This window comes from Rousettus aegyptiacus, unplaced genomic scaffold (assembly GCF_014176215.1).
Source record: "Rousettus aegyptiacus isolate mRouAeg1 unplaced genomic scaffold, mRouAeg1.p scaffold_m13_p_14, whole genome shotgun sequence".
Taxonomy (NCBI): domain Eukaryota; kingdom Metazoa; phylum Chordata; class Mammalia; order Chiroptera; family Pteropodidae; genus Rousettus; species Rousettus aegyptiacus.
Genome location: NW_023416289.1, coordinates 27,332,547 through 27,348,369, shown reverse-complemented (window position 1 = coordinate 27,348,369; position 15,823 = coordinate 27,332,547). Strand labels below are relative to the sequence as shown.

The 15,823-nt window shown below is 54.6% G+C and overlaps 1 protein-coding gene and 1 long non-coding RNA gene across 4 annotated transcripts in view; one reads left to right on the top strand and one right to left on the bottom strand.

The window, feature by feature from the left end:
• Positions 1 to 7,692, bottom strand: part of GSE1 (Gse1 coiled-coil protein) — a 407,380-nt gene extending 399,688 nt beyond the window's left edge. For 2 of the 3 annotated variants that reach the window (XM_016129412.2, XM_016129414.2), the window contains exon 1: positions 5,324 to 7,692. In XM_016129412.2, the coding sequence (XP_015984898.2) occupies positions 5,324 to 7,654 (2,331 nt within the window). In that variant the 5' untranslated portion in view covers positions 7,655 to 7,692. The remainder of the gene's footprint in view (positions 1 to 5,323) is intronic. The other variant, XM_016129413.2, reaches the window with a different exon arrangement.
• Positions 7,693 to 8,131: 439 nt separating this feature from the next.
• Positions 8,132 to 12,624, top strand: LOC107502326. Its single transcript, XR_001594961.2, has 3 exons — positions 8,132 to 8,308; positions 11,514 to 11,756; positions 12,465 to 12,624. It is a non-coding gene; the product is annotated as an uncharacterized LOC107502326 (long non-coding RNA).
• The last annotated feature ends 3,199 nt before the right edge of the window (positions 12,625 to 15,823 follow it).

Sequence of the window (15,823 nt, the reverse complement as noted above, 5' to 3'; positions counted from 1 at the left end):
AAAAGATGGACCTGAATTCCAGACACGGGCTCTTTCTTCCTCCGCCGAGAAAATGCACAAACAAGGCAAACTTGTCTAGAACCTATAAACCCTCCAAAAACACCCATAGCCAAATTAATCTCTCAAGGGTGAGATCCAGGGAGATCTAAGCTGAGAAGGGGCCAGAAAGCTTTGCTGACTCTGGGCCTCAAAGACAGCCACGCCTCCAGCCTGGCCCCTTCCCTCCCCTGCTTCCAGGGAAGGCTGAGTTTTGAAGACCTTTTGTCTCTACTTCCTCTTTCCCAGTTGTCTCCAATCACCTCCAGGTTTAGGACAAGGCATCTGGAAAGTTAACTCCTCTGAGCAGATGGTTCCCAACCCACCAAGCAAAGCACAGGCCACCCCTCGGAGGAGGTGGCTGGAGCCTGAGAAAGGCCCAAAACCCAGTCATTTCCCAGCTGCTACCAGGGAGAACGTGCCAGTGTCAGCTCCACAGGGCAGCCTTCTTCAGCACTTCCCAGAAGGGTCCCCCATCTGATCAGTTGCCTTGCCTAGGTGCCCCACAAGCCTGGGCCTAGACAGGGGGGCTGCCAGGCCCTCTCTTCAAGCAGGGAGCCGTGTGGGCGCAGATAGCCAAGAAACGCGGGAAACAGATGTGCATGCGGGGCCTGACAGACGAGTGATGACAGACGCTCTCCGCAGGCCTCAGATGTCAGAGCCCAGAAAAGAAAGGCGCCGTGGCAGCAACACCTGTTCTGGGCTAGGAGGCTGCTCTGCGGGGCTCGGCCAGGCGTCCCCACAGTGAGGAGCCAGGGTGCGGTTAGGTAAACAGCTGCACGCTCCATTACCCAGAACACTCCCCGGACAGTGCTGGAAGAGGGAAGGGTGGCCTGCCCGCCAACTGGCTTGCAAGGAAAGCAAATCAATCATGCAGCCAACCAATCTTGGAGCAGGCCTCCCTCAGCAACAGAAGGAGGTCCTGGTGGAAATCTGAACACCTGAGCAATGCTGGGGGGAGCAAAGACAAAGGGCGCTACTTGTCTATAGGGTGCAGGGCGGAGGGGGGCGAAGAGCCTGCCAGTGGGGGATTCTTGAGGCCTCTGGTGCATGCAGGTGACTCCTGCCTCTCAGCTTCTCTTGGGTGGGGGCAGACACAGGCATGGAAAATAGTGACCCGCTAACCTCCAGTACACTGCCTCCTTCACAGCTGGAGCTCCAAAGGAGACAGAAAGGTAGAACAGGGTAGAGGTTGGGGCACAGACTCTAGAACCGGATTCCTGGGTCGAACGCTGGCCCCTGGATGTGGTTCCATAGTGTAGCGGTTAGCACGTCTGCTTTACACACAGAAGGTCCTGGGTTCGCGTCCCAGTGGAGCCACAGTCCGTGGTCTACGGCCATGCCACCCTGAACAAGTCCGATGTCTGATCTCAGGAGACAAGCGGGATCGGGCCTGGTTAGTACTTGGATGGGAAACCACCTAGGAAGACCTGGTGCTGTAGGCGTAAATAGTAATAAATAATAATAATAGTAATTTAAAAAAAAGAGAATGCTGGCCCTGTTGTTACTAGCTGAGTGACCTTGGGCAAATTACTCGAACTCTCTGGATTTCCTCTGTGACATGGGGATAGTGACACCTCCCTAAACAGGGATGTGGGGAAGATTCAGTAAGTGTGAATACAGGCGAAGCACGCGGCACAGCCTGGAGCACGGACAGCCTCCGATACAGGTATCCACATCATTATGTACCCAGTGCCGTCTCCGGCAAACTGGCCGGCTGTGCCTCCCAGGTCCGAAGAGAGGAGCGACCATTCTCCACCCCCAGCACAAAGGCAGGGGCCAGGAGCTGTGACATCAGAGCCTGGGGAGACAAGAAGAGGCCCAACACTGAGTCACCGTGGTGTACCTTGGGAATGGCTGCATCCCGTACCCCCGCTGCACGCCAGCTGCTCTGACATCGCAAACCATCCAGAGGGCGATCATCTCCACAGCTCAGGTGCAGCAACTGAGGCTCAGTGAGGGCAAGAGTCTTACCCAAGGTCACACAGTCAGCTCTCAGCAAAATGAAGACTGAAGCCAGGTCTGTCTGAAGGAGCCCGTGCCGGGCCCCTGAAAGGGTGAGCTGCAGCCAGCCTCTCCAGCCCAGCCGTGACCCAGTCTTACCCAAAAGCCAGCTCAGAGAGATTTGGTAGCTACAGAATACAGTGCTCTCCAGGGGGCAAGGAGGCCAGCAGGGGAGAAAAGCCATAAACACAATCTAAACAGACAGCACAGGTGACACTCACTCTTCCCCCCCCCCCCATTTCTCCTTTCCTTCCACATTTTCTTTCAGACCGTTTAAAGTTGATTCACTAATGAACGAACACTTAACAGGAAACAATTGAGGCAGTTTTAAGAGACAGTATAAACGAGGTTCTGGAGCATGCTGTCCCCCTAAGTGGTTTCCCTGTACCCATCTTCCACTCGTACCCAGATTCTCAAAGGACGCACTAAAGAGAGACGCGGAATATATACGTGAGAACCAAGGACTCAGGAGCTGGCACAGGAAGCGAGTGTGGGGGCCTCTGCGCCTTCCCGGGCAGCCGGGCCACTTCTTTGCCCTGACGGTTTCTGCCAGCAGGCTCTTCATGTTGCTTTCGGCTCCTGTGACCCTGCACTCGTACTCCCTGTGCCCAGCCTGGCGCTGTGTCCACCCTCCTCCCGCTTTGTTTACAGCTCTGTAGGAAGCCGTGCTCTTTGTGGAGTCTTCGTTCCCCTCCCCCTGACACTAAAGGCTCTGTGCCTTCAGGATTCCCAGGGTCTGGAACAGGGCCTGGCTCAGAGTAGGTGCTCCATAAATATTTGCTGAATGAATGGGAGGGATGGGGACCGCGTAGCGGGGGTGGGGGAAAGGCAGAGGCTGGATTTCTGTCACCTACTGCACCTCAACCAGGTGCTCAGAGACACAGGTGGTGTCTGCGCTGCTCTTTCCCTCTGTCTAACGGAACCTGAGATCAGCTCTGCTGCCCACACCACTCACAGGGCTGATGACCTCACTACCCACCTAGATTGCTGCCACCGGCTTGGCCCTGGGTGGATCTCTTCCTGGCCAGTTCCGAGGATTTTCTTAAGAACTTTTTATTGCTCCCCTACACCCAACCCCCTTTTCCTGATTTCAAGGCTTCTGGTCTCTCCAGCCTGTTTCTCCTTCGTCCTCGCCATTGGCACTCCTGCCTAGCGGAGGCTGCGTGGCCCCTCGTGCCTCTATGCCTTTTCCTCTGCTTTGCCCCACTCCATGCAATGGAATAGGGCTTAGGTGTCAAAAGACCTGGGTTTCAGACACCCCCCCCCCCACAGCTAGCTACTGGCTGTGTGACAGTCACCATGGTCATCTGACTTCTGAGTCTCGACTTACTCACTGTAAAACGGGAATTGCAAGGCCTCCTTAGGCCATGGTGACGAACACATGCTTTAGAAATAGTGCAAAAGTTAGTCTGACCTTCAGCCTTCCCAAACTCATGCTGACCCCTTCTGGACAGACACCAGTGTGCATGTTCATCCACACCAGGCTACCCTTGAGTCCCCCCTCCCCAGCTGGACTGGAAACTACAGCTTCTTTTGTTCCCTCGAGCCATCAGTTGAGGTCCACAGTTGGCATCTCATCAATCCCGATGAGTGAGCAAATCATCACGAGAAAACTCAGCACAATTTGGATGTTCTGCAGAAAACACAGACTGAGAAGCCCCACAGACGGCACTCTGATCATTCCATGACGCACTGTCGCCAAGCCTAAAATCCACACCCAACCTACAAACTTGGAAGCCTTGTGGAGGAGGATCCACCTGCATCCCAGAAAAAACTGCCCCAACATGTCATCAGGCAGACATGAGAGTCCCACTATATGCCAAGCACTTGACTTTCTGGGAGCATTTAAATCCTGCAATTCATTGAGTTCTCACAATGTCCCTACAAGGCGAGCGATATATAGTTCCACTCCTCAGCCAAGGAAAATGAGCTTGGCGAGGATAAAAAAACAGACTCGCAGGTACTCCGTTGTGGAGACAAGAGTGGAACCCAGGTCTGTCCTGCTCCAAAGCCGGGCTCTCCTCCCAGTGCTGGCCCTTCTGGGACCTGCAATTCTTCAGATTCCCAGCAGCAGGCAGCGCACAGATTTGCCACCTGCCACAAATGAGAGGCGATATGCTTGTCTATTTAAAATGAGAGGCCATGGCACCAAAGCCTCCAAAGGCAGCTCTAAAGTCAGAAGTGACATCAGCGGAGAAGGAATCCTGCCTGGGCAGAGAACGGCGGCATGGGGCCACCCACGCGAGGGAAGGCAAGCGGATTTGGGGCAGGGTCCACTTCACAGATGCCACCACTGCACACATACACACGCATGGACACATGGGCGGCAAGACCAGGAAATTTTCAAACAGAGGGACAAACATTCCTGAACAGGCCGAGGACAGCCTTCCCCATTCCCACGTCCCTCTGTGGGCCACTCGCCAACGGCTACCGCTACAGGCATCTGATTAAAACAAGCCGGTCTGTCTTTGGTGGGAATCAGGATTCATGGCCCCATGGTGATCACAGCTCATGGAGGTCTACTTCCCATCCCACTGAGAAAGCCCCTGCTTTGGCCCTTCACAAAGCCAGATCCGAAATGAACTGAGCCCCAACTGGCTCCTTCAGGGCAGGCAGCGTGAAGGCACCTTATAAACAGGGTGAGCGCCAGGCCTCCCGCCGCCGTCTCCTCCTGCACAGCTGACTGGCAGAGAAGAAAGACACTCTTCCCACCACGAGGAGAAGTCTGTTCAGGCCACTGTCCCCCCGGCTCCCAAACCCCCAAGTGGGGAAATCCGTTTCTATCTGCTATTAGGCAACCAGAGTCTCAAAGGAAAAGTGTGAACTCGGGTGGAAAACTCTGGAAAAGCGAAGCTGCCAGGGAACTAGAGTGGAGAGGAACTTCCACCTCTGATCTGTTTCAAACCGGGTAAGTGCAGAGACCTCTCTGTGACCTGCGTGGCTGGACTAATTACCAATGTTATCAGGCGGATGACAGACATGCCCCGAACTTCCTCTGTTTGATAGATTCTGCTGCAAACATGCTCAAGTTCAGGCCCATGCCTGCTGTTTTCAGCAGTACCCTATTCTTCCACAAGACCACTGCTGGCCCCCAACTCCTCTGACCCGCTACCTGCCTCCGAGCCCGGCCAGGCCAACACACCCAACAAGTGCCAGCCTGGTGACCCAGGGAGGGCACCTCCTGCTGGAACATACCACACAGAATTAGTGCAAACTCCTCCTGGCAGAAGAATACGAAACATCTCTTCTTCCCCTGTGTGAATTTTAGATGAGAACCACTTACCTTTATTGCTGCTGCCACTGGGGAGCTCCAGCCAATGGGTCCCTGACGACTGAGCCCTTGGCCAGCACATACCAGGGTCCCACAGTCCACGCAGGCACCGATGATCAGCTGCCGCCCGTCGTCCACCAGCAGGCTGTGGCTCGCTCGCAGAGTATAGAGAAACAAGGGCAACCGGGCTACCCGCACAGCCTTCAGCCCGAGACACCGCTTTCTCTCCTGCTGGCAGAAGAAGCACACAAATGTGTCCACTTGGTACTGCCGAGACCAGGCGCTGACGGTGTGGTGGGTGCTGCGGGCCTCATGCTGTAGCCACTGGCCCAGCAGGTCATGGTAGCAGAGCACACATGTGGCCACCAGGCCGGTGGAGTCGGCAGGCCTGGCACGTGGGGCAGGTGGATAAACGGTGAGGAAGGGGAAGAAGGGTTCTTTTTCGCCCAAGCGGCTAGAGGGGTTCACGTTGAGCTGGAACTCCTTCCCTGGGCCCAGCTCAGCACCGCAGATGTAGCAGATGGATGCCGAGCTGCCCTGGGCCGACGCCAGTGGCTCGGAGAGAGCAGGGTCTGAGGCAGGGAAGGCCTGGTGGTACCTGCCCAGGAAGCCCTGCACTGAGGTGATGAGCTCCTCATTCTGACAGGCCCGGTACAGGGCCCAGACATCCTCCAGGATGCTGAAGCACTTGGGGCAGCTTCGGACCTCACAGCGCTTGTTGGGGCCTCGGGCGTTGGGGGGGCAGGGCAAGAGGCTGAGAAAAGGGAAATGCATGGTGCCCCTGGCATTGCCATTGAGGATCCTGGAGGCCACTGCCCGGGCATCCTGGGTGCAGTCCTCCCCACAGAGGTAACAGGCCTCTGGCAGGGTCCCCACAGGTGGGCCCTCTTCCCGTTGGAGCCTCCTGCCCTTGGAGGCCATGCCGGGGGCGTGGCTGTTCAGGGGCACCACGTACAGCCGCTGCAGGACTGGCACGCTGGCCAGCTCAAAGCTTTGCCACTGCTGCATGAGGGAGGAGAAGCAGCAGGGGCACACCAGGGTGCTTCCGCTCTCGCTGATGGGCTGTGCCCCTGGGGGAGGGCTATGCAGCCACAGGAAAGGAAAGAAGGGAGCCTGGGCCAGCTTCTCCTGCTTCTGCACATGAATCTGGTGCTGCGAGGCCAGGGACAATGCTGACCCACAGATGTAGCAGCAAAGGCCCTCTGGTGGTGCAGCCTGGCTCTCCGGGAGAGCCCAGGGGACACGGCCACCGTTTTCCTTCTCTTTGGGGCCACAGGGACAAGGAAGAGGCTGCTCCTTGCGATCCTCTTCCTCACTGGTGATGTTGATGTCACTGTCCTCAGACAGGCAGTAGCCCCCACAGGATTCCCCCAGCGGCCTGCTCTCCAGAGTCTTGGCGGCCCGGACTGAAGGGGCCCCTTTCATGACATCTGCAGGGGCCACCTGGACTGGAGGGCCTTGCCAAGGGTCCTGAATGCCCCTCAGGACACTGGCCCGGGGCTCAGGGACCCAGTGCTTCCCAGTGCCCTTTCTCCTGCGCCTAATGCCAGTCTTGGGCTCCCCGTCCAGGTGGAGTTTCGAGGACACTCCCTCCTCCTCCACGTGCTGCTGCGCTGGGGTCTCGGCGCCCTGTCCTGGAGGGGGTCCCGGCGCCGGCCTCCACTCCTGACAGCGACCCTCGCGAGGCCCTGGCCCCGGGGTGGCCCGCGCTGCTGGCGCCCCGTCCTGGCGGGGACTGGCGGTGTCTCGCGCAGCCGGGTCGGGCTCTGAGAGGGGGTCGGTGTCCGACAGCTCCGACAGCTCCGAGTCTCGAGGCTCCTCCTCGGCCGCGCGGGGCTCGGGGCCGCCGCCGCCGCCGCCGTCGTCGTCGTCGTCGTCGTCGCCGGCCGCGCCGCCCAGCGCGTAGGCGACGTTCCACTCGCGGGGGGCCCCGGCGCCCCCGCGGCGCCCCGCCGCGCCCGCGTCGCACTGATGGGGCCGCTTGAGCCAGTACATGCGCTTGTCCACGGGCGTGCGGGCGCGCTCGAAGGCGGCCCACTGCTCGCCCAGGAAGCAGCGGCACACGGCGCACACCAGCACGCAGCCGTCGGCCGCGGACAGCTCGCGCGCGCCGGGCGCCGGCTCCTGCTGCTGCAGGAACGGGAAGAAGGGCTGCGCCGGGGCCCCCGCGCCCGCCGCTGCCGCCGGCTGCTTCACCTGCAGCTTGAGCTCCTTGCCGCGCCCGATGCCGCCGCCGCAGATGAAGCAGGAGAGCGGCGCGCCGCCGCCGCCGCCGCCGCCCGCCGCTCGCTCGCCCACGGCGGCCATGAGCCGCTGCTTGCGGGAGACCGGCCGCCCGCTCATGGCCGCCCCGCGCCGCCCTCAGAGCCCGCCCGCGCCGCCGCCGCGCCCAACTTGAAGCATGTGTGCGCGCCGCAAAGTTTGGCGGCGGGCGGCCGGCGCGGGCGCGGGAGCTCGGCCGCTCGCAGGGGCGCCCCCCCCGCCCCCGGCCCGCCCAGCCCCCGGCGGCGCCGCGCCCAGCGCGCCCGGAACGCAGCGGCGGCGGCGGCGGGCCCCGGGCGGCTGGAGCGGCAGCCGCATGTGCGAGCTCGGCGCCTGCCAAAGCGTTGGGTCATTTAATTGGGGAGGAGGGAGGCGGGGCAGCGGGCGGCGCGAAGGGAGGAGGAGGGAGGAGGAGGAGGAGGAGGAGGAGGAGGAGGGAGGAGGAGGGAGGGCGGGAGCTGGCGGGCGGGGAATCCCTCCCTCCTCTTCCCCCTTCCCCCCCTCCCCCTCTTACTCCCCCCGCGTCCCAAACTGCGCACAATAGCGCGCCGGCTCCTCTATCTATTTTGTGTCCAGCCGGGAGCCGAGAACGATGATTCATTGCCCCAATTAGGGGCTCTCTCCAGCGCTCCCGGCTCGAGCCATCTGAAGGGTCTCCTCGGGGACCCGCAGAAACCCATCAGCGGCTACAGCTGGTCTTTAAGTAAAGGTCAAGCAGGACGCGGGAGGAGCCAGGTAAGGACGTGGCTGGCGTCCCCCGAGACCGTGGAGCCTGCCGAGGAACTCTCAGGAGGGGCAGCCTCAGCACAGGAGCAGACTTCACTCAGGATGCATTGCCCCCCTCCCCTTTCTAGAGGGGAGACCCAATGAGGGCTTTACAGCCCTCAGCAGTCCAGAGTTGGGGGCACCTTCCAGGGCCCTGTTCTAAATTTGGAGGCAGGAGAAGAGCTGTCTCCTGGAACACGACAGAGTCCTCAGCCTGCCACAACCCTCCCCACCGCTGGCCAGGGACAAGGAAGGTCCTGTGTCCAGGGCTGTGTGTCCCAGGGCAAGTGACTCAACAACTCTGGGGCCTTTTTTCCTCTTGTTAAACAGGAGCTCTGGAGGGGGGTTAACCGTTTCCACAAAGTTATTGTATATGTGAATAGATAGATACTCATTATTTAACACACAGAGAAAAACCTTAGTATGTGCCAAGGTGCTTTTCTAAGCACTTCACATACATCAGCACAGTTACTCCTCACAATAACTGCTTAAGTCGGGTGAAAAGCCCATTTTAGGGATGAGAAAGAGGAGGCACTGAGGGTTAGGTTCCTTTTCAGAAGTAGCGGAGCTGGGATTCAGCCCTGTGCAGCCTCTCTAGGCAAAACAGCTGGTCTCCATCACCCTTCTGCCGATGAGGACAGTCTATGGAGGGGACACAGCCAGGACTCCTTGGTCCTCCCCACTGCTCTGACTCGGGCTGGGAGGCCTTTGCAAATCCAGGCCTTTCTGGGCCTCACATTTCCCATCTGTGAAATGCCATCCTGTCCAGCTTCAAAATTCTATGAGTCTGATTTCCAAGCAGGTGACAGCTGTCCTGATCTGCCAGCTGGAGCCCAGAGTGAGCCTGGGAACAAAGGTGCCAGGTGGGCCCCTCTGCCCTCTGGGGCACTGACATGTAAATAAAACTAGGCTTCCTTTGGCCGGAAGGAGGGCCATGCATTATAAATAAATGGAACAAGAGGAAAGGGCCACCTCGTTTGGAAACCCTGGTGGATATTCCAGGGGTCACAGTCCAGGGTTGAACAGGAAAATCATCATCATCACCAGAAATGTGAAACTCAGACCCTCACCCAGACCCAGAAAAAAAGCTGTGTCAGCAAAACTGTCCCAAAGGCATGTTGGGGGCAGGGCCGAGAGTTTCCCCACTCCCGGCATTTTTAATACCTAGTGAGAGGAGGGGGACTGGTTAGGAGAACTTTAAAGGGTGAGGTCTATTTAATTGTGTCCTAGGACAGCTATCAAGCCCCACACAGAGCAAGAGGTTGCTGGTAAAGCAATGCCAGCTAAGATAATGCTTATGACTTCCACAAGGCTTGGCACATGCTGTTCCTTCTGCTTAAAATGCTTTTCCTAGCTTTTTTCCAAACCAACTCCTCCTGTTATCTTTATAGTCTCGGTTGTAGTGTCTTTCCCAAGAGACTTCCCTGCCTTCTCCATCTCAAGTAGGCCCTCTCCGTTATCCTCTGCCTCCGCTCATTTGCACAGGAATTTGCTGTTGATTTTATTTTTCTATCTGTTCCCTGTCTGGCTCCTCAGGAGCTGGGTGCTCCCTTCCCTGGGGAAGGAACTAGGTCTATCTTATTCACTATGTACATCCAGGGCCTGTCCCATCTCTCTCTACCTGAGCGAGCCCTTGGTAAGCCTGCTAGCTCCCTAAGCCTCGGTTTCCTGCTCCACACAATGGGATCATGATCCTCACCAGATTTTTTTTTTGTGCAGAGCACATGAGCATGATGTTCTGGCATGCTGTAGGTGGCTCGGTGTGTGTGCACGCACGCGCGCTGACCCTTTCTGGCTCTATCTGGCGGTTAAGGAGGTTCTGCCACTGCCTGTCTGCACTCTGAGGTGAGGGGTGCACTGTGATGAGGTCACAGAGTCTGAGAGAGGAGGGCCACAGGGATCAACGAGATAAAAAGAGGGATGTGGAGTTTTCTTGACTAAGCTGAAATCATCCAGAACTTCCTGAGTATGTACCACATATGTGAAAGTGTGTGTATGTGTGTGTATGCATGAATTAGTGTGTGCATATATTTGTGTTTGTATGTGCATGTGCTAGTGTGTGTATGTTTGCATGTGTTGGTATACATGTGTACGTGTGTGCATATGTACACCTGTGTCCGTGCATGTGCCTGTGTGTACATATAAAACGAGCCAGGAGTGGGAGGAGAGAGGCATCCAGCTGGATCTTTTTGTTTCCCTCGATGACCCAGTGACTCAGGAAAGTCCCCTGGCACACATCTCGGGAGCCAGGAAGCAGTCAGGCACAGATCGGGGGAGGAGGAAGGCAGGTGACAGTGGTTGGTCATCTGTGGGTGGATGACATCAGGATAGGGCCTCTGGCGCAGCTTGACACACCAGATTGACAGCACAGCTCTGCCATTTACTATATTTGTGGGCTTGGGCTGCTACTTAACCTCTCTGAGTCTCAGTTTCCCCATCTGTAAAGCAGCAATAACAAAATGATGTACCCCATAGGGCTAGGAGGACGACGAGGTGAGATAATCCAGGCAGAGCACATCCTCTGGACCTGTGTGGTGGTGCTGGCACATCGGTAAAATGCCCATCGCACACAGGGGCCTGTGCCATACAGATGCAAACTTGTCAAATCTTTGCACCAAGCCCATGAGGTCGGTTCTGTTACATTCCTTGTTTACAGGTGAGGAATAGAGGCACAGAGAAGGAAAGTAAAGGGCCAAGTTCACACAGCTTGGTGGCTGGACCCAGGCAGTGTGTCTCTATAACTCTCTGGCTTTGTTAGCCACTAAAATTAGCTTTGTCCTAAGTCTGAGATGCCAGCTTGTTAGGGCAGGAGGAGTCTACAGAGTTTTATCCTCTCTCTACTCATATGTGTCCCCAATTTCACAGGTAAGGAAACTGAAAAACTTATAATTTCCTGTCTGGACACAAAACAGGCCGAGTATGTGCTAGAGAATGAGAAGAAATGTCAAGGTTCATTTCTATTAACGTCACGTACCAAAGAAGACTCAAAGTACCTGTTTCTGAGGGGGAAATGTTTTAAGGCTCAGTCAGGAATGAGCCACCCAAACATCCCAGAGCCACAGCCTCCTGACCCCAGTGGAGCCATCTTCTTGCCTCCCTCTGAGCCTCACCACCCTCCTGCAGCTCCTTCCAGACCAAGCAATGTCACCCCAGCTCTCTCCACCTCTATTCCTAGGATGTGAGTGTAGTGGACTTGAAGAGCTATGACAGATGCTCACAGACAGACCCATCATAGGGAACAGGGAGAACCCCCCCCCCCCCCACCACCACCCTCAGTTCTGCAGGAGACCAGAGGCCATCAGCACGGAGCATCCGGGCACGTCTTTGCAGCTTCCTGCAGGGTCGTCCTGGCTCAGAAGCCACAAGAATCTACCCTCACCTGTCAGGAGAGTTTCCAGGCTCCAAGCACGTAGCACAGGTGATTTTATGTATCTGTATCTGGGCCTGCCTTTCCCGCCAGGGCAGAGCCTGGGTGATTTCCCTTGTCCTGTACCACAATGTCACAAGGCCAGGAACACAGTTTGGGTCCAATCTGTGCTTGAACCTAGGATGCCAGACTGTATCCCAAACCCCACAGTGCTTTCCGAGTTCCAGAAACCCAGCCCTTCCTGCTGCCTTCCCCTATTCTGTCTTCTAGTCTCTCATTCATCCCCAGTGCCAGCGATTCAGATCAAAGCCCCCCAAGTCCCCCCAGCTTCTCCAGACTCATAACCCTACTTCCCTTCTCACTGGGCCTTTGCTTGTTCCCTCCTCCCTCAACACGGCGCGTGTGTCTCTGGCATCCCTCCCAGGACCTATTTACCTTCCTAGACTGGTCCATCCTTCCTCTTTTAGAGGCTACATATGCTGTGTGTTTGGCCTATAGCTCACTGGGGACCAGAAAAACAAAATTTATCATCTGACTGCCCTATTTTCTTTCTTTCTTTCTTTCTTTCTTTTTTTCTTTCTGTCTTTCTTCCTTTCCTTTCCTTTCCTTTCCTTCCCTTCCCTTCCTTCCTTCCTTCCTTCCTTCCTTCCTTCCTTCCTTCCTTCCTTCTTTCCTTCCTTCCTTCTTTCTTTTCTTTTTTTCTTTTCTTTTCTCTTTTCTTTTCTTTTCTTTTTTCTTTTCTTTCTCTTTTCACCTAAGAATGAAGCAAGCACTTCTCTGCTATCCTCAGGAAGAACTTCAAACATAGAAAGCCATCAGCAAAAGTATGTCCTTCTCAGAGGAAGGAATGCAACTGTTAACAATAAAAAATAAAAAAATAAAACACAACAACTCTGAGATTTATGGAGGCCTTGGGTTTATGAACCATTTCACATCTGTTATGTCATATGACATAGTAAAGCAGGAATCACCATCTCCATTTGGGAGACGGGGAAACTGGGGGTCAAGGGCACAGTTCCTGGGACCAAGGTAAGTTCTCAGCTGCCAGGACTGTTGAAATCTCCTAGCCTTTTGTATGTGTAAACTGTGCTAATTTTTTCATTGTAAACATTAAAAAACGTACATGTTTGGTAACCCTTTCTTAGCATCCCTTCTTTTTTCAAATACAATAACCTCATAGAGTGGAAGTAGGAGCCCACTTTCCATCTCTAGAACCTAAGACGACCTAGGCAGGGGCATTTTGTAAACTGCAAAGTGTCTTGTTAAATAAAAAAGAAAATCACTGCTTGCATTATACAAGTAAGGATCAGAGCACAGGGTACAGATTCGAGGAGCAGAATTAGGAGCCCCTAAAACTTTGCCTGGCTCCCGTTAACCTGGAAAAAGAATCCAGAAGCAAACAGCCCAGCCTCCTCCTCCAGGAGACAGCATTCCCCCAACCTCCTCCATCTCAAAATCCCAGGCTATTGCCTTGAACTTCAGGGCCTCATAAAACTCCTTTGATAAATGATGGTCAGCGTGGACCTGCCACTGGGGATGATGGGACAAACACTCCACATAAATCTTGAGTGCACTCAAAGACTCCCTTGCTGCTGACTTCTCAACAGACCCCTGATTTGCAACACAAAATCCACAGCAATCATTCATGTGGTTAGTTCCCAGGCTTCTGAGCCAGGGAGAAGGTAGGGCATAGGTGGGTGGGGGAGGGGTGGAATGAAACTGGAAGCCAGGGAAGGACTTCGAACTGCCTTAATGGTGCCTGTCATGCAGTAGGTGCTCAATACAAATCAGTTTGTGTCCCTCAGCATGTAATGCTAGCAGTTACTGTTTACTAGTTGCTGACTACATGCCAAATGCTATGTTCGGAGCTTACATCATCTAGCTTAGATCTCATGACGACTTGAGAAATAGGCGTGATTGTTACCCAGTTTTACTGATGGGGACACTGAGGCTTGGAACACTGAACACACATCCCAAGGTCACAGATCTGGGAAGTGGTGAAGTTGGACTCTAACCCAGGCAGTGTGGCCCAAGAGCCTTGCTCTAACGTGCACTGCCATGTGCCCAGCTCCCGGCCTGCCAGGCCAGTCTTCCCTGATCCTTCGCAATAAAGGCATCCTTGTCCTTGGCTGGGTCCTGCCAGGGAAGCTAATCATCAGGGTTTGCTGGATGCCTTTGAGTCCACCAGTGGCCCCACCCCAGCCCAGGCTTGCCTGACCCTCGTCAGCCAAGCTCTCAGGTCCAGGAATAGTCGGGAGGCTGCCGTTGGTCCTCAGTGCTGGCTAACGAGACGGGGGTGGGGGTGCTGGGAAGTCAGCAGCAACAGATTCTTTCCAGCTGTTGCTCTGAGTCACTGCAGGATGTTCCAAAGCCTGACCACCAGCCCGCCTGCCCGGTCTTTTATTTCTGTGGTTAGTTAATGCTGGACTCGCTGATGGGGATGTAAACCGGGTCTGAAGCATGTATCCAACGCTAGACGGGTGTTGTTTCTTAAAAATCTTTTGTTGAAGTGTGACCTCCACACAGAAAAGTGTGCGTCATTGTATGGGTACAGCTTGTGGAATTTGCATAAATTAAGCACATCTGTGTCGCCAGCACCCAGAAATGAGGCCTGTCCAGCCTCCCAGAAGGCCCCCCCTCTCCCACCACCATGTCTCCTTCCAGGCATTACCCCCCACTGAGGCTAACGGACTCACACCCAGAACTCCCAAGTCCTGACTTCTAACACTAAATTTTTTTTTTATTTTTAGCAGCTTTATTGAGATATTATTCACATACCACACAATCCACCAATTCAATGATATATATAATTCAATGGCTTGTAGTATATTGAGAGTTGAATAACCAACATCACGGTCAATGTTAAAACATTTTCATCACCCCCAAAAGAAACACCATTCCTTTTAGCTGTCACCCCTCGATCCCTCAGCTCCTGGCAACCACTAATCTATTTTCTGTCTCCATGGATTTGCCCATTCTGGGCATTTCATATAAATGGAATCATACTTATGTGTCCTTTTGTGACTTGACTGGCTTCTTTTACTCAGCATGATGTTTTCATGAAGGTTCATCCATGCCGTAGCGTGTATCAGTACAGACTGTCTTTGTACTTTATCTAAATAGAAATATATCATATGTGCTCTTTGAGTCTGACCTTTGGCTCTACATTAGGTCTGTGAAATTCTTCCCTGTAGGAATACTCAGTGCTTTTCAATTGTTGTATAATATTCCATCGATAAATATACCATAATTTATTCACCCATTCCACTGTTGATGGGCTTTTGGGTACTTTGGGCATTTATACTATTTCTCCGAACATTCTAATTCATGCCTTTTCTTGAAAAGACATGAGGTATTTCTGTTGGGCAGCTAACTGGGAGTGGAATTGCTGGTCAGGGGACAGGCGTATGTTCTGCCTCAGTGCACACTGAGACGTTGAAACCACATTTGTGGTGGCTTGTGGGATTCCCAGGGTTCCCTAGTTCCCCACCCCTCCTTTTAGCTGCCCACCCACCAGCCTGAGCCCACGGGCCATCTCTCTGCAGGGCAGCCATCCCTGCCTGCCTGAGCGACCCCCAGGAAGCCCACATGGGCTGCAAAGGAAAAGGGCTTGGTGCCTGGTGTTTTCCTTGGGCTGTGCAAGCATGCGTGGTTTCTCTGCCCTGGCTCTGAAACTATGTTCTTTTCACAGGCCAGAAATACTTAGGCATGGCTCACTCTAAAAGGGGAAACACATTTCAAAATTCCAATCTGTCCAGGTCTTAGAAGGATTTAGAACATTCCAGCTGTCGAGAGGACAGTGCTCACCAGGAACAGTGACTTACAGTCCCTGGTTCCCACTTTGGGTCCTGACTCCACCCCTTCCTGGGTTCAAAGCATATTTCTTGCATGCCTACCCATCTAGAGGGCTGGGTTAGATGCTGCACGGGGTCCACACAAACGGCCAGCAGGACGGTACAGTGGGATGTGCATGCGTCTTAGAGTGAGGAGACCCTGGAATGTCAGCTAGCCAAGCTCCCTTCTAAATCTCCATCCATCATCCATTTAATCCTTTCAATGACTAGATTAGGTAGGGCACAAGTATTATTTCCACTTTATAGATGAGAAGACTAAAGCCC